The sequence below is a fragment of the Callithrix jacchus genome, chromosome 16, assembly GCF_049354715.1.
Source record: "Callithrix jacchus isolate 240 chromosome 16, calJac240_pri, whole genome shotgun sequence".
Lineage (NCBI taxonomy): Eukaryota > Metazoa > Chordata > Mammalia > Primates > Cebidae > Callithrix > Callithrix jacchus.
Window position 1 is genome coordinate 96,361,722 of NC_133517.1, and position 27,342 is coordinate 96,389,063.

At 41.2% G+C, this 27,342-nt stretch overlaps 1 protein-coding gene across 4 annotated transcripts in view; it reads left to right on the forward strand.

Annotated features, from left to right (window-relative positions):
• SNX31 (sorting nexin 31) overlaps positions 1–22,007 on the forward strand; it is a 77,226-nt gene extending 55,219 nt beyond the window's left edge. The window contains exons 11-14 of one of the 4 annotated variants that reach the window (XM_002759349.6): positions 6,559–6,672; positions 11,256–11,333; positions 18,098–18,154; positions 20,897–22,007. In XM_002759349.6, coding sequence (XP_002759395.4) covers positions 6,559–6,672; positions 11,256–11,333; positions 18,098–18,154; positions 20,897–20,992 — 345 coding nt within the window. In that variant the 3' untranslated portion in view covers positions 20,993–22,007. The remainder of the gene's footprint in view (positions 1–6,558; positions 6,673–11,255; positions 11,334–18,097; positions 18,155–20,896) is intronic. The other 3 variants (XM_017965656.4, XM_017965657.4, XM_008983407.5) reach the window with 3 other exon arrangements.
• Positions 22,008–27,342: the final 5,335 nt, after the last annotated feature.

A 27,342-nucleotide genomic window follows, 5' to 3' on the forward strand; every position in this document is an offset into this window, starting at 1 on the left:
GGCAGAGGCTGCAGTGAGCCGAGATTACGCCACTCTACTCCAACTTGGACAATACAGTGAGACCCTGTCTCAAAAAAAAAATCCCTCTGTCTCCCCATTCACAGCTTGGTCTCAATGTACCCAGAATGGATGGATTGAGCAGCTTCCTAACCCTTCTTTCTCCCTAACACCACTCTTTCTTCCTGGAGGTCGGAGAAAATACACTTTATGATCTTAGCCCTTTGAAATGGATGGAAACTTGTTTTGTGGCTCCAGATTTGATCTATCTTGGTAAATGTTTCACATGTATCTGAAAAGAGTGTGCCTTCCATTTTGGGTAGAACATTCTGTAAATATCAGTTGCCTGAGGGATAGGCTCGCTTTTGCTCTGCACAGTTTGTTGGAAGTTCATCCAGGTTGCTGACTATGTCAGTAGGTTGTCTCTTTTATCGTTGAGCAGCAGTCCATGGTTTGGATGTGCTAAAGTTTGCTTGACCATTTACTCATTGAAGAATGTCTGGTGTTTCTAGTTTTTAGCTGTTACAAATAGAGCTGCTATAAATCTTCACATACAGGTTTTTGTCTGACCATGAATCTTTATTTTTCTGGAATAAATGTCCAGTACAATTGCTGGGTTATATGGTAATTGCATGTTTCCTTTTTAAAGAAACTGCCAAACTGTTTTTGAGAATGGCTATATAATTTTACATTCCCACCAGCAGCGTGTGAGTGAGCCAGTTTTCTACATTCTCACCAGCATTTGGTGTTGTCACTATTTTTTTATTGTAGTCATTCTGATAGATGTATAAAGGTGTTTCATCGCGACTTAAGTTTGCATTTTCCCATGGCTTATGATGCTGAGTATCTTCATGTGCTTATTTGCCATCCGTGTATCTTCTCATATCTTTTACCCAAGTTTGGCTCTTTACTGTTGAGTTTTCAGAGTATGTATTCTACATACAAGTTCTTTGTTGGCCATCTGGTTTCCTCCAAATACTTCCTCTTACTCTATAGTTTTGGTTGTTGTTTTTATTGTTTTTTGAGACGGAGTCTCTGTCACCAGGCTGGAGTACAGTGGTGCGATCTCAGCTCACTGCAGCCTCCACCTCCCAGATTCAAGGGATTCTCCTGCCTCAGTTTCCCAAGGAGCTGGGATTACAGGTGTGTGCCACCATGTCCAGCTAATTTTTGTATTTTTAGTAGAGACGGGGTTTCACCATGTTGGCCAGGCTGGTCTCAAACAATCTGCCTGCCTCAGCCTCCTGAAGTGCTGGGATTACAGGCGTGAGCCACCGCGCACAGCCCACTCTATAGTTTTTCATCCTCTTAAACAGGGTCTTTTGCAGAGCAAAAATTTTCAAGTTTGATGAAATCTAATTCATCAATTTTTCTGTTTTGGATTGTGCTTTTGCTGTCAAGTCCAAGAACTCTTTGTCAAATCCTATTATAGATTCCGAGGTTTTTCTATTTTTTTTCCTAAAAGTTTTATAGTTAGGGGTTTTACATTTAAGTTCATGATCCATTTTCAGTTAATTTTTGTATGGAGTATGAGACTTAGGATAAGGTTTTTGTGCCAGGAGCAGTGGCTCACACCTGTAATCCCAACACTTTGGGAGGCCGAGGTGGGCAGATGGCTTGAGGTCAGGAGTCTGAGACCAGCCTGACCAACATGATGAAACCCTGTCTCTACTAAAAATACAAAAATTAGCTGGGTATGATGGTGCACACCTGTAATCCCAGCTACTTGGGAGGCTGAGGCAGGAGAATCCCTTGAGCCCAGGAGGTGAGGGTTACAGTGAGCTTAGATCTCAACACTGCACTTCAGCCTGGAAGACAGAGCAAGACCCTGTCTCAGAAGAGAGAGAGAGAGAGAAGGTGGTTATCCCCTGCTCTCCCCAGCTTTTTTTTTTTTCCTTCTAGAGGTTCAGTTGCTCCTGCACCATTTGTTGAAATGGCTATCTGTCCTCAATTGAGTTATTTTTACATCTTTGTCAAAAATCAGTTGGGCATGTGTGTGTGGGTCTGTTTCTAGGTTCCCTGTTCTGTTTTGCTGGTCTGTGTGTATATTCCCCCATCAGTACCCTACAATTGTCTTTCTCTGCAACAGTTTTATTGAGATATAATTCATATACCATTCAATCCGCCCATATGAAGTATAAGATTCAATGGTATTTAGTATATTCACCAAGTTGTGCAGCCGTCACCACAATCAATTTTAGAACACTTTATCACCTGCAAAAGAAGCCCCATACCCTTTAACTGTCACCTCCCTATCCCCCCAGCCCTAACAGACACTGATCTACTTTCTGTCTCTATAGAACAGATTTGCCTATTCTGGACATTTTATATTAATGGAATCATATACCTTGTGATCCTTGTGACTAGCTTTTTGCTTAGCATGTTTCCCAGGTTCATTCTTGTAGCATGTATCATCAGTACTTTATTCTGTTTATGGCCAAATAATATTCCACTTGATGGTTAAAGCACATTTTACCCATTCATCCATTGATGACATTTGGGTTGCTTTTGTATTTTGGCTGTTATGAATTATGCTGCTGTGAACATGTGTGCACAAGCTTTGGTGTGGACATATGTTTTTATGTCTCTTGGGTATGTACCTAGGAGTAGAGTTATCATTGGGTCAAATGAGAATTCTGTGTTTAACTCTTCGAGGAACTGCCAGCCTAGTTTCCAAAGTGTCTGCACCATTTTATATCCACACCAGCAGTGGAGGGTTTCAATTTCTCCCAGTCCTTGCCAGTACTTGTTATCATTTTTTTATTATAGCCAACCTAGTAGATGTGGCATGGAATTCCACTGTGATTTTATTTATCTCGGTATGTTTTTCCCTCCTGCTTTATTTGGGGTAGTTTCTGTTGCTGTAGCTTTAAGATTATTGATAGTTTCTCCTGTGAGGTCTGAATTGCTATTTATTCCACCCAGTGCAATTTTATTTCTAGTGTTGTATTTTTCACCTCTAGAAGTTCCATTTAGGTCTTTTACATATCGTCCATTTCTCTTATGCTTCTATTTTTCTCCAAATTCCTGACTGTATGAAAAATACTTTAAATAGCAGTTTGAATATTTTTGCTACTAATTCAACCATCTCTGTCATTTCTGGATCTAACTCTACTGAGTGAATTTTTTTCTTTTTCCTCTGTTTGTTTTATCTCCTCGCAGTGAGTATGCACTACTGACTGATGTTTTTACTGTTTCCAGACCATATTTCCTCCTGCTATGCATGCCAGGTAATTTTTTTGTGGTATGTTAAACAGTGCAAATTTACATTGTTGAATGTTGCATTTGACTGAATTTCTTTAAAGAGTATTAGATTTTGTTCTGGCATGCAGTTAAATTACTTAGGATTGGTTTTACTTTTTAAAAACAAAAACTTTAAGACACAGGGTCTCACTCTATAACTGAGGCTGGAGTGCAGTGGCACAATTATGGCTTATTGCAGCCTCCACCCGTTGGGCTCAAGAGATCCTCCTGCCTTAGCCTCCTAAGTAGCTGGGACTACAAGCATGTGCCACTATGTCCAGCTTATTTTTATTTTTTGTAGAAACAGAGTCTTGCTATGTTTCCCGGGCTGGTCTTGAACTCCAGGCTTCAAGCAGTCCTTCTGCCTCACCTTCCCAAAGTGCTGGAATTACAGGCATGAGGTCCCGTGCTCAACCAATTTTCCTTTTTTTTTTTTTTTTTTTTTTTTTTGAGACAGAGTTTCGCTGTTGTTACCCAGACTGTAGTGCAATGGCACGATCTTGGCTCACCGCAACCTCCGTCTTCTGGGTTCAAGCAATTCTCCTGCCTCAGCCTCCCGAGTAGCTGGGATTACAGGAGTGCACCACCATGCCCAGCTAATTTTTTGTATTTTTAGTAGAGACGGGGTTTCACCATGTTGACCAGGATGGTCTCGATCTCTTGACCACCTGCCTCGGCCTCCCAAAGTGCTGGGATTATAGGCGTGAGCCACCGTGCCTGGCCCAGTTTTACCTTTTTGATGCTTGCTTTTAAACTTTCTCAATGAAGTTGCAGAGCAATCTTTGGTCTAGGAGTAATTTAGCCCTTTATGCTTTAGCTACCATTCTTAGGACTCCACCTAACATCTTGTCTATCGTCTCTCTGCTCTGGCTGATGGGGACATGAACTCTTTCCAGCCTTGTTTTTCAGCTCCTGCAATTGTCCAACCTACTGCTTTTCAATGTTCTTTCCCCAGTCTCCTATAGGTTTACTACATATACACACAGGTCATTATTCAGCCAAAGGTTTGTCAGAAACTCTCTAGAGCTCTTGTGTATAAAGCTCTAGTCTTTGGTATTCTGCACCACAAATTCATATCTCAACTTCTTGAAACTTTTACCTCTTTCTGCTCCACTTGTTGAGACCTCTGGGGTCTGTTTGGGTTCCCCGTCTTTGTGTTATATTCTGGAAACCCCTTCAGGCAATAAGCTGGGATAATTATGGGGCTCACTTCATTTGGTTTTCCTTCTCTCTGGGTTAACAGTACTGCATTGTCTGTTGTTCAGTGTCTGAAAACAGTTGTTTTCCAATTCATGGTTTTTGTGGGTTTTTTAATTGTTTGTTTGTTGTTGTTGTTGTTGTTGTTTTGGAGACAGAGTCTTACCCTGTCACTGAGGCTGGAGTTCAGTGGCACAGTCTCGGCTCACTGCAAGCTTCACCTCCCAGGATCAAGCGAGTCTCCTGCTTCACCCTTCTGAGTAGCTGCGATTACAGGCACCTGCCACCACACCCAGCTAATTTTTTGTGTTCACCATGTTGGCCAGGCTGGTCTCAAACTCCTGACCTCAACTGATCTGCCTGCCTCAGCCTCCCAAATTGCTGGATTACAGGTGTGAGCCACTGCACCTGACCTCCAATTCATGTTTTAATCGATGCTGCCAGACCAATATTTCTAAAATATAAACCTAATTCCTGCTATTTGGAGACAGGGTCTTGCTATGGTTCCCAGGCTTGTTTTGAACTCCTGGGCTCAAGCGATTCTCTTGCCTCAGCCTCCCAAAGTGCTGGGATTATAGGCATGAGCTACCACACCTGGCTAATCCGTTGCCCTTAGGATAATGTCTGTTGCCCCCTAGTGGGGAAAAATATCCTTTTTCTTTTTTCTGTACTGCATATGATCTGCAGGAAGGGATCCTTAGCTTATAAAATCTGTAAGAGTTGGGGCTCTTTGACAGCAAGCAATAGAAACCAACACATTGGACTCCAGTGGAAAAGGGGATTTACTGGGAGGATATGGAGTAATGTACATATTCAAAGGAATAATTGATACAGAGGCTTGAGAAAGTTAAGAACCGAAGGAGCTCAAGCTTTCTAAGAAATAGGAACTCTATCAGGACCTGCTGTTTAGGTCTCTCTGACTAGAATAACAAGAGGAGCACAGAGAATTACTTGTCCAATTAACCTGAAACTGGGTCATGTGCCTCCCTCTGACTTCATTCCCTGGCAGTTCGACACAGATAGCCAACAGTAGAAGAGGGATGGTTTTTCCAAAGGTATTTAAGACTCCATTACTAGAGAGGGAATGATAGATGCTGCAAAGCAAAAATCATGCATGTTCCCGCCAGGCTTTGAGGATCTGTTTGTAGGCGTCTTCTCATACCTCCCTCCATGCCTTGGAGCCTGTGCTGCAGCCACGCAGATGGTCCCTCGTCATGCATGTTCCCACCAGGCTTTGAGGATCTGGTTGTAGGCGTCTTCTCATACCTCCCTCCATGCCTTGGAGCCTGTGCTGCAGCCACGCAGATGGTCCCTCGTCATGCATGTTCCCACCAGGCTTTGAGGATCTGGTTGTAGGCGTCTTCTCATACCTCCCTCCATGCCTTGGAGCCTGTGCTGCAGCCACGCAGATGGTCCCTCGTCATGCATGTTCCCACCAGGCTTTGAGGATCTGGTTGTAGGCGTCTTCTCATACCTCCCTCCATGCCTTGGAGCCTGTGCTGCAGCCACGCAGATGGTCCCTCGTCATGCATGTTCCCACCAGGCTTTGAGGATCTGGTTGTAGGCGTCTTCTCATACCTCCCTCCATGCCTTGGAGCCTGTGCTGCAGCCACGCAGATGGTCCCTCGTCATGCATGTTCCCACCAGGCTTTGAGGATCTGGTTGTAGGCCTCTTCTCATACCTCCCTCCATGCCTTGGAGCCTGTGCTGCAGCCACGCAGATGGTCCCTCGCAGGGTCTGCAACATGCCTCGGGGCATTTGCACTTGCTATATTTCTTCTTCCAGAAACCACCTCTCACCTCCCCTACACACTGCCAAAAGAAAACCACCACAACAAACTCGGGTAGTTTTACCTCTGCTCTGATGGCCCTCCCAGGAAGCCTTCCTTTACCCTCCTGGCCTGGGTTAGGTGCCCATCCTGTTTACTTCCGTAGACCTGTGTTTGTTTCCTAACACGACTCTTAATAAATAAATCAAAGTGTGGTGATTCACTTTCAGGGCTCCTCCATACACTGATACCTTCTTGGAAATAGAAACAGTCTCCCTTATTCTGATATTTTGCCCAACATATTAATGAGCATTTAAATTTATATTGAATACAAAATTATTTTCCTTTGTAGGGAACTCTGCTGGATGTGGATGGGCCCCAGAGAACTCTCAACCAGAACTTAGAGCTCAGATTTCAGTACAGTGAGGACAGTCACTGGCAGTGGTTTGTTGTTTACACCAAACAGGTGAGTTCTCAGGGCAGACCTTGAAAACCCTCTGGGCTGAAATGCTGTCTTGCTCGCTGGGGTGGACACATGCATGACCCTGACCCAGCCAGAGCAGGACACTAGAGTATTCTGTGCACTCTTGTTTTGGACTCTAATACCTTTTGTTTTATTTTACAAGTCACCATGGCCTTTAGATCAGCTAGAAATGAATTTAGTTACCAAGTAATAGAAAGACTCAACTAACAGTGTCTTAGACCAGGAGTTCATAGACTTTTTCTTAAAGGACCAGATAGTAAATATTTTAGGATTTGAGATCCACACAGTCTCTGTTGGAACTGCTCAACTCTGTTAAAGGCAGCCATAGGCAGTATATAAACAAGTGGATCTGGCTATGTTCCAGTAAAACTTCATTTATAGAAACAGATGATGATCTGGTCTTATTTGCCAACCCTTGTCTTAGGCAATACAGATGTTTATGATCTCAGAATACTGAAGGTAGATGATTGGCATCCCTCTTATTCTCTTGACCTTTTCCAAGCAGATAAAAAGCTACTGGTTGAGTAGCCCTTATCCCAAATGCTTTGAACCAGAAGTGTTTCCAACTTCAGATTTTTTTTAATTTTGAAATATTTGCATATACATTCATGTGATACATAACATTTTGGCCAATGATAGTCTGTATATATGGCAGTGGTCCCAGATTATAATACAGTACTTTTACCGTACCTTTATTTTTTTTAAAAAAAGTTTTACTTTCTTCCTGCTGTACTTTTTCTATGTTTAGATGATATACATACTTATCATTGTGTTACAATTGCCTCAGCATTTATTCAGTACAGTAGTACACTGTACAGGTGTACAGCCTAGGAGTGGGAGGCTCTATCATCTATCTTGGGTGTATAGTAGGCTATACTGTCTAGGTTGTATAACCTCACTCTATGTCGTTTGCACAGTGACAAACTTGCCTGATGATGCATTTCTCAGAACATATCCCCATCATCATTAAGTGATGTATGACTGTGCACAATGAGGTATCTGGAGGATGGGACCCAAGTGTAAACACAGAATCCAATTATGTTTTACATATACCTTAAACACATAGCCTGAAGGTAATTTTAAACATTTTAAAGAATTTCGTGCATGGACATTGAGCCATCAGAAAGCAAAGATGTCACTACCTCAGCCACCCATGTGGACCATCTGTGGTTGCTGGGCATCACCATCATTCCTGACTCTGAATGTATATGCTACCGATAAGCAATCCATTTCTTATACTTATTCACATGTAAATAATCAACAGTAGAAAATACGACATATCCTTGATACAGTGAAAAATTGTGTGTTCAGGGTAACTAAGCAGCACAATAGCATCACCAGAATACCTGTATTGTCTGTGAAAAAACAGCAGCAGAATCTGTGCTGTACACCTGCATTTTGACTGTTACTAGTCATAGGAGATCCAGTGTGGAATTTCCCACTTGTGGCATCTTCTCAAAAAGTTTCACATTTTGGACTTTTGGATTAGGGGATGCTCAGCCTGTATCTCTCTTATCTAGAAAGCAAAAGCTTTACCCCAGAAATCCTCCAGTAGACCTTCTATTATGTTCCAGTGGCCAGAACTGGATCATATGACCACTCCTAGCTGCAAGGGAGCCTGGAACCAAGCAACTAGCAAAGAGGAACAGGATTTAAGATTGGCTTAGACTAAGCATGAATCATTGCCTGGGGCTGAGCACCTTATCATCCCAAACAAAATCAGGGTCCTTTACGAAAGAAGAAGGGGCAATGGCTGTTGGGTAGCTAACTATTCATGTCTACCATAGGCTGTCAACTAAAACTGGAGTAGAAATGCTAAAAAAGAGAAACAACATTTCTAAAAACCAAATCCAAAAAAGTCCTTTTTACTAAATTAAGCCATTTCAAATTGGAACCAAAACTGTAGATGTTCTGAAATGGAATTCAAATAGTAAAGTAATCTTTGTATTAATGTTATATTCAACTAGAATCTCTGGTGATCACGCTAAGTTCCATGGAACATTCTGGTTCAGGTAACCAAGGCCCCTTTCAACTCTTTACTTCTACTTCAACTCTACATTATAGCGAAGTCCTCTGAAAACATGAAGTATTAAACCAAAATCCTAGGTTATAGATGGGGGTCCTTAGGTTCACTTTAAATATGAAACATCTTTAGGAAATGGTAGAATGGTTTGCTGAGGCAAGATAATCAGCCACTTGGAGAGACATTTGGGTAGTAAAACTACCTCCCAACCTCAGAATGCTAAGTGCAGTTAAATTTTACTGTGATTTTTAAATCTAATCAGTAGCAAATGAGTATAAACCACCATAAAGAGGTGCAATAAACATTCTTTCAAATGATTCCTGGTAAGGTCTTATTTCCTCGGGAGTGTGAGTTTTATTTATGTGCACCCCGGGGATACTTTTTAAAAATATTATAATTTTTATGGATACATAATAGTTGTACATACTCAAGGGCTACTTTTGCAAAAGGTGGAAATGTGACTTGTGTGCCTTGCAAATACAAATGAAGGCTTGGGCCCAAATCTTTTCTAGGCCCTTTAAACAAAATCTGAATTTTGGCCGGGCATGATGGCTCATGCCTATAATCCCAGCACTTTGGGAGTCTGAGGCGGGCAGATCACTTGAGGTCAGGAGTTGAAGACCAGCTTGGCCAGCATGATGAAACACCATCTCTACTAAAAGAACAAAAATGATCAGGGTGTGATGGTGGGCACCTGTAATCCCAGCTACTTAAAAGGCTAAGGCAGGGGAATCCCATGAACCTGGGAGGCGAAGGTTGCAGTAAGCCGAGATCACACCATTGCACTCCAACTTCAGTGACAGAGCAAAACTCCGTCTCAAAAAAACAACAACTCTATCCTTTTACTTTGTCTTTTTAAAATTTTTTATTCATTTCAGTCTTTTCATATTTAATAAACCTGACTTAGTTTATAGCAGAGCCCTGACCTGTGTATTTGTGTACATTGTATAGGAATATGGAGTTGGTCTGCATGTTATTGGACATTATTAAACATCCTTCCTAGCTGCATTTGCTCGGGTTTTGTTGTTTATTTTATCATCCGGTTTTGCATAGGTCACATATAAGCACAGATAAACAGGGCTAGTTCTTAGCAAAACTAGGAAGTCAAAATGTTTGCACAAATGTCACATCTGTTAACTCTTTTAAAAATTGACGTCGGCCCTTTTTTCTCTCTTCCCTCTTTTCCCCTTTTAAATGAAATTAATTCCGGTCATGCTCTATACCCCTACAGGACATTGAGAGCTGTATATAGCTCATTTTCCCTCTAATTCTGCTCTCCGTGCTCTCCTCTCCAAGAACTTTCTGCTTGGGCCACCACGCCGGCCTGTGCTTTCTCTCCCTCTCTCCTCCCTTCTCCTCTCCATCCCCTCCTCCAACACAGCCCTGCACTAAGGTCCTGTAGGCTCAACTCTGAGCGTCAGTTGTCCCAAACCTTTGTAGGACCAAAGAAGAAAACAGCAAGTAAAAAATTAAAAGCAGGACAAGAGAGAAAAAGGATTAGTGGGAAAGAAGCAAATGGGAAAATCATAGGAAACCTTCATTTTGCCTCATAGCAGCGAAGAGCCTGGAATAAGGAAGCAGTTTTTGTGTAGCAAGGTGTACAACAATGAGTGTCTTGGAACTAATGACGATTAAGCCACGAATGATAGTGGAGGCGACTATCAGTCTAGAAAGTGAGTGATTAAAGATACTAGAAAAAATAAGAAGTGGGGTGGGTGAGGTGGCTCATGCTTGTAATCCCAGCACTTTGGGAGGCCGAGGCCAGTGGATCACCTGAGGTCAGGAATTTGAGACCAGCTTGGCCAACATGGTGAAACCCCGTCTCAACTAAAAATACAAAAAAAAATTAGCTGGGCATGGTGGCAGGCTAATCTCAGCAACTCTGGAAGCTGAGGCAGGAGAATCGCTTGAATCCAGGAGGCAGAGATTGCAATAAGCTGAGATGGCAGCCACTGCACTCCAGCCTGGGCAACAGAGCAAGACTCTGTCTCAAAAAAAGAAAAATAAGAATGTGAAGAAAAACAGCTAACCCCTTTTTTTTTTCAGTTTAGTAGAAGCAATAAGGTGTTAATATATTCTTTCAAACAATCCAGTTACTATTTATGCTCAATATAGGTCTCTCAGTTATGTATACAGCGTATACAATTAAATATAGGATTGACCATCATCAGTTCATCTCATTGTAGTAATAATAATTAGTTTTTATTGTTTGTTGCTCATAAAACATGATCTGCTTACAAAATAATAGAAACATGGGATGCAAAGGGGTAAGTTTTCAGAGGAAAAATATGAATAGTGAGAGCCTGGCCATTTTTCATGTCTTTAAAAAATTTGCTGTAAACATATCCACATAACTGAGAAAATTTATAGTTACTTACTAATTGCATCTTATGTAAATTTCTATAAGGTAATGAAGAAATCAAAATTCTTGAAAGTGTGCTATTGGAGGCAGAGCTCAAAATCTGCTTTGTGGTGTGAGGAGGGAAGGAAGAGAGTGAAGATTTCTTCAGTGACAAGAGTTCTTTATTTCTGCATTTCTTAGGCTTTTTTGCTGAGTAGCTGCTTGAAAAAGATGATCTCAGAAAACACGGTAAAGCTAGCTGCTGAGAATCCAGAAATGGTGAGTGCTGTTCCCTGTGTGTAATTTCATTTACGTTCCCACCATAAGCCAATAGCTGGAGACCACACTACATTCAGGAGCTCCCTGGGCCAGCAGGTCTGGTCCAAAAGGGAGGACTCCAAACCACAGAAGTGAGCTCCTCTTCCCTCTGGTAGCTCAGTGATCAGGATGGCAGGGCAGAAGGAAGCCTGCCCTTAGAATTGAAGTCATTTTTCCAATGAGAAGTCATCTTTGGCTTACTGAGAATTCTAACTCTCGACTCTGTGTTGTTTTATTTCAGCCTTCTCTGACATGGAGGCTTTCAGATTTATTATAGAAGCTACATCTTGAAGTCATGGTCTTGAGGAGATCTGTAACACAGTGAGGATGATCTTATTAAAAGTTTGTCTCTAGAAAGAATCCATAGCCTCTTGATACTTCCATTGTGCCAAATGAAAATGCCTTTAACAGTTGGGGGAAGGAGTAAGATAAACTCTCAAGGCTATTTTCTTCCTCAATACAAAATCAACCTTTATTGTTCTAGTGCACATTTGTTTATTAAAGGCCTAGTAACTCATCAAAAGGGTTGGTGAGAAGGCCGTGAAAAAACTAGATCCTAAATTGTTTTAATTGCCTAGTCATCATCATGATATAACTGTGTCCCAAACAGGACAGTATGATTTGTTTTTTTTTAATGATTAGAAATACCAATGTCTAAAGATGTCATTCATCCTCTAAGACTAAATTTAAATAAAATTAGTCTAAGGGGCTGGGCATGGTGGCACACACCTGTAATACCAGCACTTTGGGAGGCCGAGGTGGGCAGGTCACTCGGGGTCAGGAGTTTGAGACCAGTCTGACAAACATGGTGAAACCACATCTCCACTAAGAATACAAAATTAGCCAGGTGTGGTGGCATGTGCCTATAGTCCCAGCTACTCGAGAGGCTGAGGCAGGAGAACTCTTGAACCCAAGAGACGGAAGTTGCAGTGAGCCAAGATCATGCCATTGCATTCCAGCCTGGGCGACAGAGCAAGACTCCATCTGGAAAAAAAAAAAAGAAAGAAAGAAAAGAAATACCAATGCCTGGCTGACATTCATAAACTTAATTCTTTTGTAGAATATTACATTGATCTTTAAAAATATACTAAAAAATATTGGGAAGCTTTCCTTATGTTTTTATTTACATTTAGTCTAAGAGGATGGATGATATCTTTAGTTAACATTGATCCTTACTTGACTTTCCAGCTTTTTTCTAAGAAAATAGTTGTTTTGTACCTATTTCTCTTTCTTCTAGAACTGAACATACGTTTTCCAGGGAAAATAAATTCACTGCCTCTTGGTGACTGAACAATTCAAAGTGTACTAGAGAGTAGTAAATCAAAGCAATAAAAGAATCAAAGAGACTCTTTTGAAAGAGTAGTATAATAAAATTCCAACGTCTCAGGCAAAATGGACCCTCTTAGGCTGAGATGATTATATGTATAAAAAAGAAGAAAGAGAAATTAATTAACTGAAGTAGTCTCATTAAAAAGGAGAAGTGCTCTCAAATGTACATGAATAAAATGTAAGGTACGTGAAGCAGGAAGTACTTGTACAATGAATAGCTGAAGAATTAACTCAGTAAAACAGAGAATGTAGTAATTGATTTAAAATTTTCAAGAAAAACAACTACACTCTATTCCTCAAGTTTGCAGATGAATTGAAGCCCATAATTTATCTGTGAGGTTAGCAAAATCACATTAGTCAGTACTCTTGTATTGCTTTATCCAACTATTTAACAAGTTTTATTTCCAGAAACTCTTTTTTTTTTTTAACTTATTTTGGCTCTTGAAATGAAAAGTTCAGACCTTTCATTTTGAAAATTGGGTTTCCAAGAGGATTTTGTAAGAATAGGCTGCATTTTAATCTAGAATTTTATCTACAAAGCTCTGGGTAGAGGTAGAGAGAGCAGACAATTCAGTTATTTGAACTCATCCTGAGTACTGGGCCTCCCCACAAGACAGTTGATTAAAGTCATTTAGTGGCTCAAAGGAATCATATAAATGTACCATGGTGACATTCCCTTGTTTTCTAGGGAAACACAGAAAGTCAAAATTGACACATAGCATTTGTAGAAGGCTTGTATGGACGAGGCACAAAGGTCTTTATTTTGCAGGGCAGGTTCTGAGTCCAAGATTTTGATCACCTTAAAGAATCTGGAGCAGGGGACAGAACTGTAACCAAATGAGCCCCATATATAAAGCAGATGGTCCCTAGAAGCAGATTAAATAGTGCTAGTTTTATCCTCGTAAGAAGGAATGAGGGAAAAAAGAAATGTATTGTTAACTTAATTAGCTTAGTTTTAGGTAATGTTTTCAAAGCTAAAACTTGTGCTCTGTTTATGAAGACATCATTAAAATTTGGGTCAAGCAAATACACTAACGAATAATATAAACATACAGCCACAACAAAAATATCATGTTAAGTTCTTAAATGCTATGTATATGTATGTATATATGTGTGTGTGTGTGTGTGTGCGTGTGCATGCATGTGTGTGTGTGTGTGTGTGTGTGTGTATATATATATATATATATATATTTAAAAGAGAGGGTCTCACTCTGCCACCCAGGCTGGAGTGCAGTGGTGCAGTCATGGCTCATTGTAGCCTCAACCTCCCAAGCTGAGGTGATCCTCCTACTTCAGCCTCCCAAGTAACTGGGACCACTGGCATGTGCCACCATATCCGGCTATTTTTTATTTTTATTTTTGTAGAAATAAGGTCTCCCTATGTTTCCCAGGCTGGTCTTGAGGTCCTAAGCTCAAGTGATCCTCCCACCTCAGCTCCCCAGAGTGCTGAGATTACAGACATGAGCCACCTGTACCTGGGCCTTAAAGGCAATATTAACCATGAGCCAGAAGAAAAAAAAGTGTACCAGTCTTCTTAAAGCTATGCTCCTATACAAAAGCCTGAATCAATTTCCTTAATATTTGCTGCTCTTAATTAGAGCAGAATTATAAAGGATTGCTTTATGTAAAATAAAGTATGTTAGTTAGAGTTAGGTTTTGCTACATGTAATAGAAAACAAAAGATAAAACAAGTGTCTCAGACACAATAGAAATTTGTTTCTCTCTCATCTGAAAGAAGTCCAGAGGTAGACAGACTAGGGCTGGATGAGGGCTCCATATCAACAGAGACCTTTCTGATGCCATCTTCTGTGTGTGGCCTTCACCTCATGCCCGAAGTGCCTACCAGAACCACCATCATTACATTCACATTCTATGCAGCAAGTAAGAGGAACATATGAAGAGGAACATATCACTTCCTTTTTTAAGGAGAAATTTCAAAAGTCTCACACAGAATTTCCCCTACACCTCACTGGCCAAGAGATAGTCATGTCACAGGCCCACACCTAGCTGCAAGGGAGTCTGGTGAATGTGGTCTTTTAGCCAGTTTTGTTGTTTATTCAAATAAAACTGGGTGTAACTACAAAGGAAGAAGGGCAGAATGGATAATGGAGTAGATTACCAACAATCTCTGTCATTTAGAGAATTCCAAAAGACACCAAGAAAAAAAGTAGATGTATTTTATGCAACAGATGTGTTCCTAAGGAATTTCTGAAACTGCATTGTTATTTTGTTTATATTGAACCATAATCTGGGTATATGAGATATACATCAGGATATGCTGGTGAATAATTTTCTGACTTAAAAACAATTTCTTTTTTTCTTTTTTTAGACAGGGTCTGGCTCTGTCTCCCAGGCTGGAGTGCAGTAGTGCAATCTCAGCTCATTGCAACCTCTGCCTCCCAAGTTGAAGCCATCCTCCCCACCTCAGTCTCCTAAACAGCTGGTACCACAGGCACACACCACCATGCCTGGCTAGTTTTTGTATTTTTTGTAGAGAGAGGGGTCTCACTATGTTGCCCAGGCTGGCCTCAAATTCCTGAGCTTAACCAGTTGGCTTGCCTTGGCCTCCCAAAATGCTGAGATTACAGGTGTAAGCCACCATGCCTGGCAAACAGACAATTTATATTTCTAATAATCTATACTTAATTTGTATATATATTTTTGATTTTCTTAAAAGTAGCTCTGATTTCAAAATTAGTTTTCCTCAAAAAATGGCAAAGAACAAGATGGCTTTCTAACTCTGATTACCTTATACCTCTCACTCCATCCTCAACTACCATCACTAGATGTGTTTCCCCCTCCATTCTTCTTTCATTTTAGGCAAGGTGAAACTATTTAAAAGGCAACTGGCACTTTTACACGTTTCTATTATATGGCGTGGTGGGGAAACACCAAGGGCAATGGCCTCTGATATCTGAGGAATGTTAGGCTTCTGAGGAGATGGTCCAATGCAGAAAATGGAAAAACTGTGTATGGCATTCAGGAGAATGATCTGAGCATAGCAGGAGAACACAGTTTTCGAGAGCAAGGGGGAAATTGCTGCACAGATAAAAGTTATTATGTTATTAACAGAAACTACTCTATTGATGAAAAAGAAAGTGTAGGAATACGGCATTATGAAAAAGGATTTGCTTTTTTCCCCAGCTTTATTCCCCCTAGTATATAAAGTATTGAAGTTCTGACTGCAACAAGTCAATGAAATTGCTTAACATTTGTAGTGGTTCTATTTTATTTACTTTGACATAGGGAGCAGAAGGGGAAGAAGATTAGGAGAGAGAAAAATTCTGAGAATTTTGCTCCAAGTTCTACATTTCATGGGTGCAAGACTATTTAAAGACTCTAATGTAACATTGTAAAATAATAATAACAGTAGCAAAACACACAAGACATCAGAGTGTTAATTTCTCATTTACCAAGACTTAACTGGTTTTTTAAAAATTATTGAGGCTGGGCACAGTAGCTCATGTGTGTAATCCCAGCACTTTTGGAGGCAGAGGCAGGTGGATCACTTGAGGTCAGGAGTTTGAGACCAGCCTGGCCAACGTGGTGAAACCCCATCTCTATTAAAACTATAAAAATTAGCTGGGCATGGTGGCATACACCAGTAGTCACAGCTACTTGGGATGCTGAGGCAGGAGAATCACTTGAATCCAGGAGGTAGAGGTTTCAGTGAGCCAAGATCATGCCACTGCACTCCAACCTGGGCAACACAGTGAGACTCTGTCTCAAAATAAAAATAAAATATTATTGAAATAGGCTTAAATATGTGAACATTTCCATTAAGAATACTAACCTAAAGGAAGTCTTATGCATACCTCCTTAAAGCAATTGATTTTACAATGAAGTTAACCATAGTTAAAAGGTAATGCTTTTTCGCAGTGACATGTTATTTAGCCCACTGGTTTTGAAATGTCTCGGTCTATGTTCTCATGAGTAGTAAGCCATAATAAACAATTAATCCGCTCTTTCATTCTGTCATTGACAAATGCCTGTATTTACCATGTGATGGCTAAACCTGAGGATCCAGGGTCAAAGAGCTAATTTGTTGGAGGAGAAAGGCAGTTAGTACAGAGACGTTGACAGTCGTAGGGTGAATAAATACTGTGCCGTTTGAGTTACTTCCCGAATGCACAGTTGTTCAATAGCAGTTCTTTTCTTTCCCATTAAGAAGAGCCTAAGAGCTCTTTCCCCCCAAGCCCTGGTTAGGTGGTGTTTATTAGGTATGCCAGGTGCTCTGCCTTTCCAGGTTCACCCCCCACTCTGCTCTGTGCTCTGGGAGACTGTGTACTGCGACCTTGCCCTCGATGGGATAACTCAAGCTTGTCCAACCCACAGCCTGCAGGCTGCATGCAGCCCAGAACAGCTCTGAATGTGGCCCAATACAAATTAATAAGCTTGCTTGAAACACTGAGGGTTTTATTTATTTATTTATTTACTTTAGCAATTTTTTTTTTTTAAAGCTCGTCAGCTGTCATTAGTGTTAATGTATGTTATGTGGGGACCAAGACAATTCTTCTTCTTTCCATGTGATCCAGGAAAGTCAAAAGATAGGACACCCCTGGGTAGCTCACTGGGAAACCCAGCAGGAGATTAGAGGGTGGGAGGAAAGTGAAAGTGGGGTGTTTATTTCTCCACGTTGGCCCCTGCCGGGTCTCTGTGGCTGGAACGCCCCTCTACGGAGGCTGCAGCTCCTGTCAGGCAATCTCTCCTCCGAGTAGCTGCAGCTACTCTCTGGTTCCAGTCACAACTGCTCCCTTGCTTCCTCGGGCCTAGAGATGGTAAAAATCCTTCAGAAATCCCCTTCATTGCTGCTCCCTGGGGGCCCCAACATCCCTTCATGGATTTGATTTAATCCTGCCCACACCTCCATTAAATAGTTAAATGGTTTCTTCCTAAAATTCTCCTCAATTACCCCAAGATTGCACCATCTGTTTCCTGCTGGTATATTGGGTTTACCTTATGTACAGGAGGTATATTCAAGTGTCTTGAACTTCACTTTGATTCTTCGTTTGATTAATGGTGCCTTTTGATTAACCAAAGCCCTGCTAGGCTTTGAGTCAGCATATGGATTGCAACCCCAAGAATTATTTCAGGATTTAGAAAGACAATTCATTTCATGTGATGTTCTTTTAAAAGCCTTCTTAAATCACAAAATCTATGGGCAACCACTAATGTGAAACATTAAGTTTTACTTAACTTTTGAGGTCTCTCTTTCGGTAACATTTAGACCCTGACACATGAAAGAGGAATGCACAGATGACAAGCAGGTGTACCTGCCGACTGGCAGCCTTTGGGACCATTAAGAGGATTATCGTGGGAGGGAAAATGTGCTAGCTGAATAGATTGTGTGCTGCTTCTCCGGGCTGAGCTGACTGACATTTCACTAATCTGTTTAGCAGATTGAAGTTCTGGAACAAAGCAAAAGTAAAAAATACCACGTTCAGCAAAGCCAGGTCTGTGAGTAAAATTATGTAATTGATACGTTATAAATAAATCTGATGTTTCTTCCTCTTTAACCAAACTCATCCCACTTTCAAGAATAAGCCAGAATTCTGTTTCTCAGAAGCTCCTCTTGGTAGATTGGGCCAATTGGAGGGCCACTATAGAAGTATAGTATTTTTACTGTAGCATCCCACAGAGCTTCAAGGAATTTTTACGTAGAAAATTTCCAAGAAGAACACAAAATTCTTTGGCGATTTTTCTGTATACCCCATGCATTATTTTGGAGGCAACTCTTTCTACTTTGTATATGTTAGGATATCTAGCCTATTGTGGTCTCATAGGTTTTCTGCAGTATACTCTGTATAAAGCAACTTTTAAGTTTATAAAATACTTTTTTGACTATTTAGGTCTGCTGTGCAGATAATAACAGAAAAAAAATCACAACCAATGACATTTCCGAGCACTCATTATTGCCAGGCAGTATTCTAAGCACTTTATGTGAATTAACACATTCCTTCACAGCCCTGTAAGTAAGTTGAGGAAACAGAGAGGTTATGTGACCTGCCCAAGGTTGCACTGATGGAAGGAAGCAGGCAGTCTGACCCTGGAACTGTGCCCTTAACTAGCCGTGCCCTTGCTAACTCTTCCTTTCTAAGTCCAAATCCTCGTGTAGGTGAATGAAAGGAAAGTGGCTTCTAAGTAGCATTTGAATGGGATTTCTTATTTATCCAGCACCTGTCACAGGGACTGGCACGTCCTTAGCATCAATGTACAGTATTTGTATGTACTGTAAATGATCCTTAGCATCAATGTACAGTATTTATAACTATGTAAGTATATAAAGTCCTTTCTTGAATGAATGCAGTCAGGGAAAAATAAACCAGCACAAATGCAAAGAATTCTCCTTCATAATAACAGCATTTCTGGCTGGTTGGACCAGAGAGAGGAGATAGAAACTCCACCACTTACTGGCAATTGTCACAGATCTAAAGCCTAACTGCATTAGGGACCCTGGCATTGCACTTCCATTTCTTTATCTGTAAAGTATAGATGGTAATGAATTCTTCATTTTAATGCACCCATTTTAGCAGCATACTGACAGCATGGAGCTGTGGTTCTCAACTTTGGCTGTGCATTGGAATCACCTAGGGAGCTCTAAAAACTAATGGTTGGGCCCCGCCCTCAGAAATTCAGATTTAAGTGGTCTGAGGGGCTGGGAAATGGAATTTTTGAAAACTCCCCAAGTGGTCCTAATATACAACCAGAATTGGAACCATTATCCTGGAACAGCAGTTCTCAGTGTGTGGTCTCTGGACCAACAGCATCTGCATCACATGGATCTTATTAGAAATTCAAATTCTCAGGCCCCAAACCTACTGGATCAGCAGCTCTGGGGGGAAGGCCACAGCAATCTCTTTAACATGCTCAGCAGACAAATCTGGTGCATGTTCAAGTTTGAGGGCCCCTGTCCTAGAACAAAGGATAGCACTCAGCACAACTGTGATCAACTCAGTTGTCCTCTCAGATGACTCTAGTACAGGTCAACCTGCCTCATGCGGGACCAGCAGGTCGGAAAGAGGCCGAGTGTCCAACTATATTGGTTTTAATTTATTTTGCAAACCCTTATATTGGCCTTATCCCAGGCCACGAACTGCTATAATTGCTTTTTACGTATAACTCATTTAATCCCTATAAACAACCAAAGCACCATTATTAACCTTGGCTTACCACATGGAGAACCGAAGCGCAAAAAGTTTAAGTCACTTGCTCAAGGTCACACAGCCAGTTGATATCAGAGCCAGTACTTGAACCCAAACAGTCTTTATTTGTCGTATAACAAATAAAATGAGTTTGTCCCTTTAACCACTTTGCACTGAGTCTCCTCTATTAAGGCAAATCCCTTGTAGAAAGAACTCTGTAGCCGATCTGCCCATTGAGGGGCTCCACATCTTTTTTTCACTTTCCACTTTCCATGGCCAGTGTTTGAGATTTCGTAAGTACTGAAGGCAAATTACTTATTAAAGATTTGTGGTAACCATAACCTCTAAAATGTTTTCAAATAAGCATAATACTTTTTTTTTTTAATGAGACAGAGTTTCACTCTTTTGCCCAGGCTGCGGTGCAGTGGTATGATCTCGGCTCACTGCAACTTCTGCCTCTCAGGTTCAAGCGATTCTCCTGCCTCAGCCTCTGGAGTAGCTGGAATTACAGGTGTGCACCACCACATCCAGCTAGTTTTTGTATTTTTGGTAGAGATGGGTTTTGCTATGTTGGGCAGGCTGGTCTCAAAGTCCTGGCATCAAGTGATCCCCCTGCCTCAGCCTCCCAAAGTGCTGGAATTACAGGCATGAGCCATACCTGGCTTCTTTTTTAAAGTTTGTGTTTGTGTGGAATGTGCACTAAAGATTTTGGGCAAAGTTAAAAACTGAAAACCACATGGCTTTAAGAGGGGAAAGAGGCAAGACAGGTAGAGTTGAATGTTACCTGGGGTACATCCCAGGGCCTTGAAAGATGGTCAGGACACATCAAACTCAGAAAATCAGCAGGAGGCGCTCTTCTCAGCCCTAACGAGTGTATTTACACTCGCCCCAAAATAAAGCTTCTGCAGGATAAAACTCTTTAAAATAACCATTGCTTGTATAAACGTAAGCATTCTGTTGTCCTTTCAGTACTGTTTTAACCTCTTTGACTTTGTTATTTTTATAAATGATTTCCTCTTGTTTACATTTCTGACCTCTCTGTTTACTTCACAGCAGAAAGACTATTCCAGTTTTCTATCAAGAAAAAGCAAGATTAAGATAGCTAAAGATGACTGCGTTTTTGGGAACATAAAGGAAGAAGATCTCTGAAGAAAACTCTCATATTTTAAAATGTCTGTGGAGGCTATCTCAGTGAAAGAACTTGGGGATTCAGGTGGGCTGCCTACCGTCAGTGGAGGAAATGTAACCTCTTCCCATTTTTTTTGGCATTAAGAAAGACTGTATTCATCAAGATATTATATAACAGCACTCTACGGAAATCTCAAGATTAGAGAAAAATAGGAACCAAGTTATAGAGATAGTTTGTATTTTATTTTTGCACTTCATCATGACAGTATAGCATTAGTTTTTAATGGCTCATAAAATGACAAGTGGCAAATGCAAATCAACTAATATGAAGCTCATTCTATTTTTTCTCTAAAATAGATGTTTATATGGCTTCATGAAGTCTCTTATGTGTTCTGAATTTACATAAATGAAAGTCTAACTTTAAAACATCATAAATATACTTGGGGTCAATTTCTAAAGATGTGAATGCTCTAAGCAGCAGAATCACTGACAAAGAAATCGGGATTTCTCTGACCTATCCACACAGAACTAGAGCTAGGAGGTGATGAAATGCTGATTTGTTTTCTCACGTAATTCTGAGCCTACCAATATGGATGTACTCAAAGTAACAGGCTGCCCCATTCTCTGCTTGACCGTTGTTATCATTGTATTCTGTCCTTAGAGAACTGAGGGCAGTTCAACAATCAACATGCTATTTTGAATGTTCTAATTTGGGAATCACCTGTTGTCAGATACCTTGTAAGTCTCCTAGCTTTAAAAACATGCATACTTTCTCACTAGGTTTTTCCTTATCTAGATTCATTTCTCTCATGGTAATTAATGTAATTTGTATAGAATTAAGACCACAGTAAGGGAGATGGTCAGAGGAATCTGTATAGTGTAATTAGAAAAAGCACAGTATTCTAATGTTCTAACTGGGTTGTATACCTAATTATGTAATAAATACAAAATAATCCTCATGAATATAAAATTTGTTGATTAAAGTTCTGTGAATAATTTTTTTGAAACGTATTAAAAATCCTATAATATTTATAAACATATGCCTACAGCTGTAACTCCTAGTACTGGAGGTTTTTATATTTAAATTTTAGGCTGTAGTAAGATATTTTTGCAGAGAGACTCACAAACATCTCAAATCATCCTAAGTGAATGTATTAGTGAACTAGGATCCTGTTCAGATTAAAATGGAAGTTTATCTACTATTTTGCCAATTTAAGAGTAGTCAAGCTCTATCTCTTTTTAATAAACACCTACACAATAGAAGAAGCTATCAGAGACAACAGAAATGCAAAGAATTGTATTTGGGGTAAGAAGACACATAAATTGAACCACATATGACTGCCGTCCCTGTAGGCCAAAAGGAGTTTTATGTTGACAATTTCATGTTTCAACGTGATATACAAGAGGGTGAATAATCCCAGACCACAAGTAGTTGGTGTCAAAAGTTTGGGCCAGGCACAGTGGCTCACACCTGTAATCCCAGCACTTTGGGAGGCTGAGGCAGGCGGATCACCTGAGGTCGGGAGTTCGAGACCAGGCTGACCAATGTGGAGAAACCCTGTCTCTACTAAAAATACAAAAAATTAGCCAGGCATGGTGGTGCATGCCTGTAATCCCAGCTATTCAGGAGGCTGAGGCAGGAGAATCACTTGAACCTGGGAGGTGGAGGTTGCAGTGAGCTGAGAACACATCATTGCACTCCAGACTGGGCAACAAGAATAAAACTCTGTCTCAAAAAAAAAAAATAAAAAAAGTTTGGTATATGGGCTGGGCATGGTGGCTCACTCCTGTAACCCCAGCACTTTGGGGGGCCAAGGCAGGAGGATCACTTGAGCCCAGCAGTTCAAGACCGGGCTGGGTAACATAGTGAGACCCAATCTGTATTAAAAAATAAAAAGGTGTAGTGTGGACCTGCATGTCAAAGAAAGCCAGAGCCATCAGGAAAGCCCCAAGGGGAAGAGGGACTTTGAAGAAAGAGTAGAGCCATGTGGTCAAAGGTGGGGGCACCTTAGAGAAAGGGAAGGATAGTTACAGATGGGAGAATAAGTGTGGCATTGCAGAAAAAATGAGTAAATTTGCTCTGGGCCAGCAAAGTTTTAGATTAAGGGAGTAGTTAGGAGATAAAGCTAAGAGGTGGGAGGGATCAGATATACATGCATGTCCTAATGCAGCATCTCCACAATATATGTAGAGCAGTTTATCCTTTGAGGATGAAAAAACAGAAGCGCTTTATTTAATAGGCTTTTGCAAACACTGAGATTATTGTCAGTGTCAGAATATGAGAAGAAAAATACAACTGATGACATGCATTCCACAGAATATAAATATAACATGAAGAATAAAGGAACTGGGATAGCAGAAAACAAAATTCAAAACTTAATTTGTAAAATGATACATTTCTTAGTAGTTATGTGAGAGAAGAAGGGGCTATTAGCCTTTTTTGGGGATTACTGGGCCTATTTTTATCTAGGAGTTTAGGTATTTAAATGGCCTCTGGATCAAAACACTTGATCATTGGGTAAAAAGTTGGAACTTCAACTGCAAGAGTGAGCTCCCCAGCTGCAGGTGCCGGGAGAAGATGGCAAGTGAGACCTCCTCATCACTCCGGGAGGTGAGGACCTCACTCTGTGGCAGCCCCTGCCATGGCACAACTGCCCCAGCACCGGAGAAGCTGTCAGCTGGTGAGTGGCTTTATCAGGTAGGTGACTGCTGATATCCTTCAGGAAATGCTAATCCTAAGGGATGTGACACGCTTTGCCAATTATCAGCCTATGCCTTTGTCCACAGATTCACTCCTCAAATCCCTGCAAAAGTGGTCCCCAGGCAGCTACATTTTCTCCTGCCATGTCTACATCTACCAACATCACTTCATTTGCTTCCTTAGTGGAAGACGAAAATGCTCAGAGCACCATAAAGAAACCAGAACTGAAGACAGGCACGGATTTGCATGGACACCTTCTAGACATCCATCCATATGAGATTTTGCTGCTGTTTATACTCCTAAGGTAACTAGCATAAACAATTTGCCCACAGGCAAACACACCTGAGTTTGAAAATTTCACACAAATCATCATGAGAATGATTATTAGGCAGAGCTGATTAAATCGTGGTCAGGCCCCACTGAGCCCCTTTGGCCCCTGTGGAGGGAAGCATGTGCAGGCTTTGATTGAAGACCTGACATCAGAGAAATGTACTACAGGGAGTGGCAGTGCCCAGAAGAGCTCCACAATAAAATGAAAATGGTTTCTAGGGGTCGTGCCACCTGGGGAATGCAAGAAGGAGATACTCATGAGCAGGAAGCCGCTTTACCCCCCAGGACTGACACAAACTGTGAGGTGCTGCTGGTTCCTATGGACACTCAGACGGTGGCCCGTGAGCAGCTCTTGATTGACCAACAAAGAGCTGCTCTGTTCACAGAGAGCATTTCCAAAGTGAATGGACAACATCCTCCTGTTTGGAAGACTGCTGCTTAAACAAGGTAAAAACAGATACGTTCAGTGGGCTGAATTGCTTGCTATTTTTCTTACAGTAATGGAAGAACTGAACAGGGGTAGAAACCTCTGTTTGGGTTTTTACTGATTCATGGGCAGTGACCAATGGCCTGGCCGTACACTCAGGCAAGAGGACAATGGAAACGTGGTCTATTGAAGGAATGTCCGTCCATATGGGGCATGGCCCTATAGAGATTTGAGGGGTACATTAAAAGAGAGTAAGTCAATACTCATCAGAAGAACTTACTCCCCAGGCTGGGAAGGTGACTGGAATAGACAAGCAGGGATCTCTGTGTCAGCCCTTGTGGTCACCAGCTGGGTCCATGAAGGGAGTGGATGTAGGAATATTGCAGCAGTGCAGAGATGGGCTGAATCTAAACATGTTCCTTTTGCATGCTTGCAGGCACAGAACACCAATAAGAAGAACTGTTCTGTTTGTCAGCAAGAGAGACAAAAACTGCCAATGACTATGGGGCAGATGGCCTGGTGGGGAGGCCCTGACCAGAGCTGGCAAGTGAGGCTGATGCTGGTAGCCCTGTGGGCTACATATGGGTTTTTGACAGGAATAAACAGACTCTGGGCTGGGCTTTGCTTCCTTAGTGGAAGATGAAAATGCTCTGAGCACCATAAAAAAATCAAGAACTGAAGACATGCATGGATTTGCAGACAACTGTCATTTCTTCAGATCAAGGAACAATGAACAAGTCATAATGTCCAATGATGAGTAGAGAGTTATCTCCTTAGCATCATAGTTTAGTAATAGAGAAGTGGAACGAGTATAAAACACTGGTTGTCTAGAAGGGGAGATAAAGTATGAAGGGCTGGCTTACACACCTTCACAGGTAGGTGCTCACACTCAACATGAATGGAACTAAAGGAGTGTCCCCGTTAGATTTTTCTGATTGATCCAGGGAAGAGGGGTTGGGGAGGATGCTGATATAACTATGCAGTTCTTGCTAAGAGAGGAGTACACTGGTATAATGACTATAATTTTCTCTTTCTTCCTCAAATAACCTCAAAAAAATATTTTTCTCTCCTCCCCTGATGCAATGATCCTAGGACCAGGGCTACAGCTGCATGTGCTGGAAGCAGGGATGATTTCTAAGCAAGAAGATATAACTACATCTTTAAACTTGTATCTGAATTCCTAAGGAGATAATGGGGGTGGGTTGTACCTTCATCCCATCTAAGAAGTTGAGATCAAGAGTGGGCCAGGCATGGTGGTTCACACCTGTAATCCCAGCACTTTTGGAGGCAGAGGCAGACAGATCATGAGGTTAGGAGTTTGAGATCATCCTGGACAATATGGTGAAACCCCCATCTCTACTAAAAAATACAAAAATTAGACAGATGTGGTGGCACGCGCCTATAGTCCCAGCTACTCGGAAGGCTAAGACAGGAGAATCGCTTGAACCTGCGAAGCAGAGGTTGTAGTGAACCAAGATCATGCCACTACACTTCAGCCTGGGTGACAGAGTGAGACTCTGTCTCAAAAGAAAAAAAAAAAAAAAAAACATAGTGAATGCAGCTATGTTCTCTGGTGGCAAAACTAGCTCACTAGTTCTGCACCTGTGTTACCTTACGCTGTCTGAAGAGCAGGGGGCTAAGGAGGAGCTACTTGCATAATTAGCAATGCCACCCACAATCTAGACCAGCACAGTGGCAATACTAATGTCCCTTCCAAGGGTGAGAAAGTTTGGGTATCAACGGAGAGGAGAAATAGTAGCTGAGAGTAAAGAAAAAAATAAATGGATCCAGGTCCACTGGCTTCTGAAAAAAAAAAAAGAAAAGAAAAAAAGAAATGGTTATTAATTGGAAGAAATTCAATATTACATTAACACCTCAAAAGAGTCTCAGTGCAAGGGGTGACATTATGTCTCAGCTCAGTTATTTTAGATGCCTGAAAGAGTGAAGCTATATAGTTGCCAAGACCACTCCTGTTTTTGGCACCTAACGAGATTGAGAGGAAACCTACAAACCTGAGTAACTTTACTCTGGGAGACGTTCATACACTATGATGAACTGGACTAATTATTAATGACTACACAGGGTTCTAGTAATGAGGCAGTATCTTTTGAATTGTATATATTTTTTACATTTTTTTTTGTAGAGACAAGAGCTTGCTATGTGGTGCAGGGTGGTCTCAAACTCCTGGGCTCAAGTGATCCTCTGCCTCCCAAAGTTCTGGGATTTCAGGCATGAGCCACCATGGCTGCCCTGCATATTCTTTTGGTGTAAGGGATTTGTGTTTGAAAACCAGGGGATGGCTTAATAGTTTAGAGTAATCGTTCAGTAATAGAGAAGTAGAACAAATAATTAAAACATTAGTTGTCCAGAATAAGGAGATAAAAGTATGAAGGGCTGCTTTACATGCCTTCACAAGTATGTGCTCACACTCAACACGAATGGGACTGATGGATCGCCCCCACCCGTGGCCCGTGGTGTTACGATATATATATATTGGGTTTCATCCACGGTTCCCAGCTCATAACTCCTAAAATCCCTGGTATTAAAAAAAAAAAAAGAACATCCTCCCCAGAGCTGGGTCTCAGTCTGCATCAGCCTGTGGTCAGCATACAGCTTGCACACATCCCCATATGAACATTTAAGCAAATTTTGCATTAAACATTTCAGTTAGAAATTACCTTAAGATTACCCTCAAAGTAAATTTGAGAAGAGCTTGGTGATCCTAATTTGTGGAAAAAAACAAGTAGGTGCCAACCTTTGGTGGGAAAACAGTGGCCAAAATGATCTTAGAATGCCAAACAAAGGAAAACTACAAAAGAAAACTCAGCAATAGAGGCAAGTCTCCTTTCTCAGCTGCTGTTGTAGCTGTCCCTTGTCCTGCAGTATGTGTTCAGTGGCCCACGTGGGCCCAGG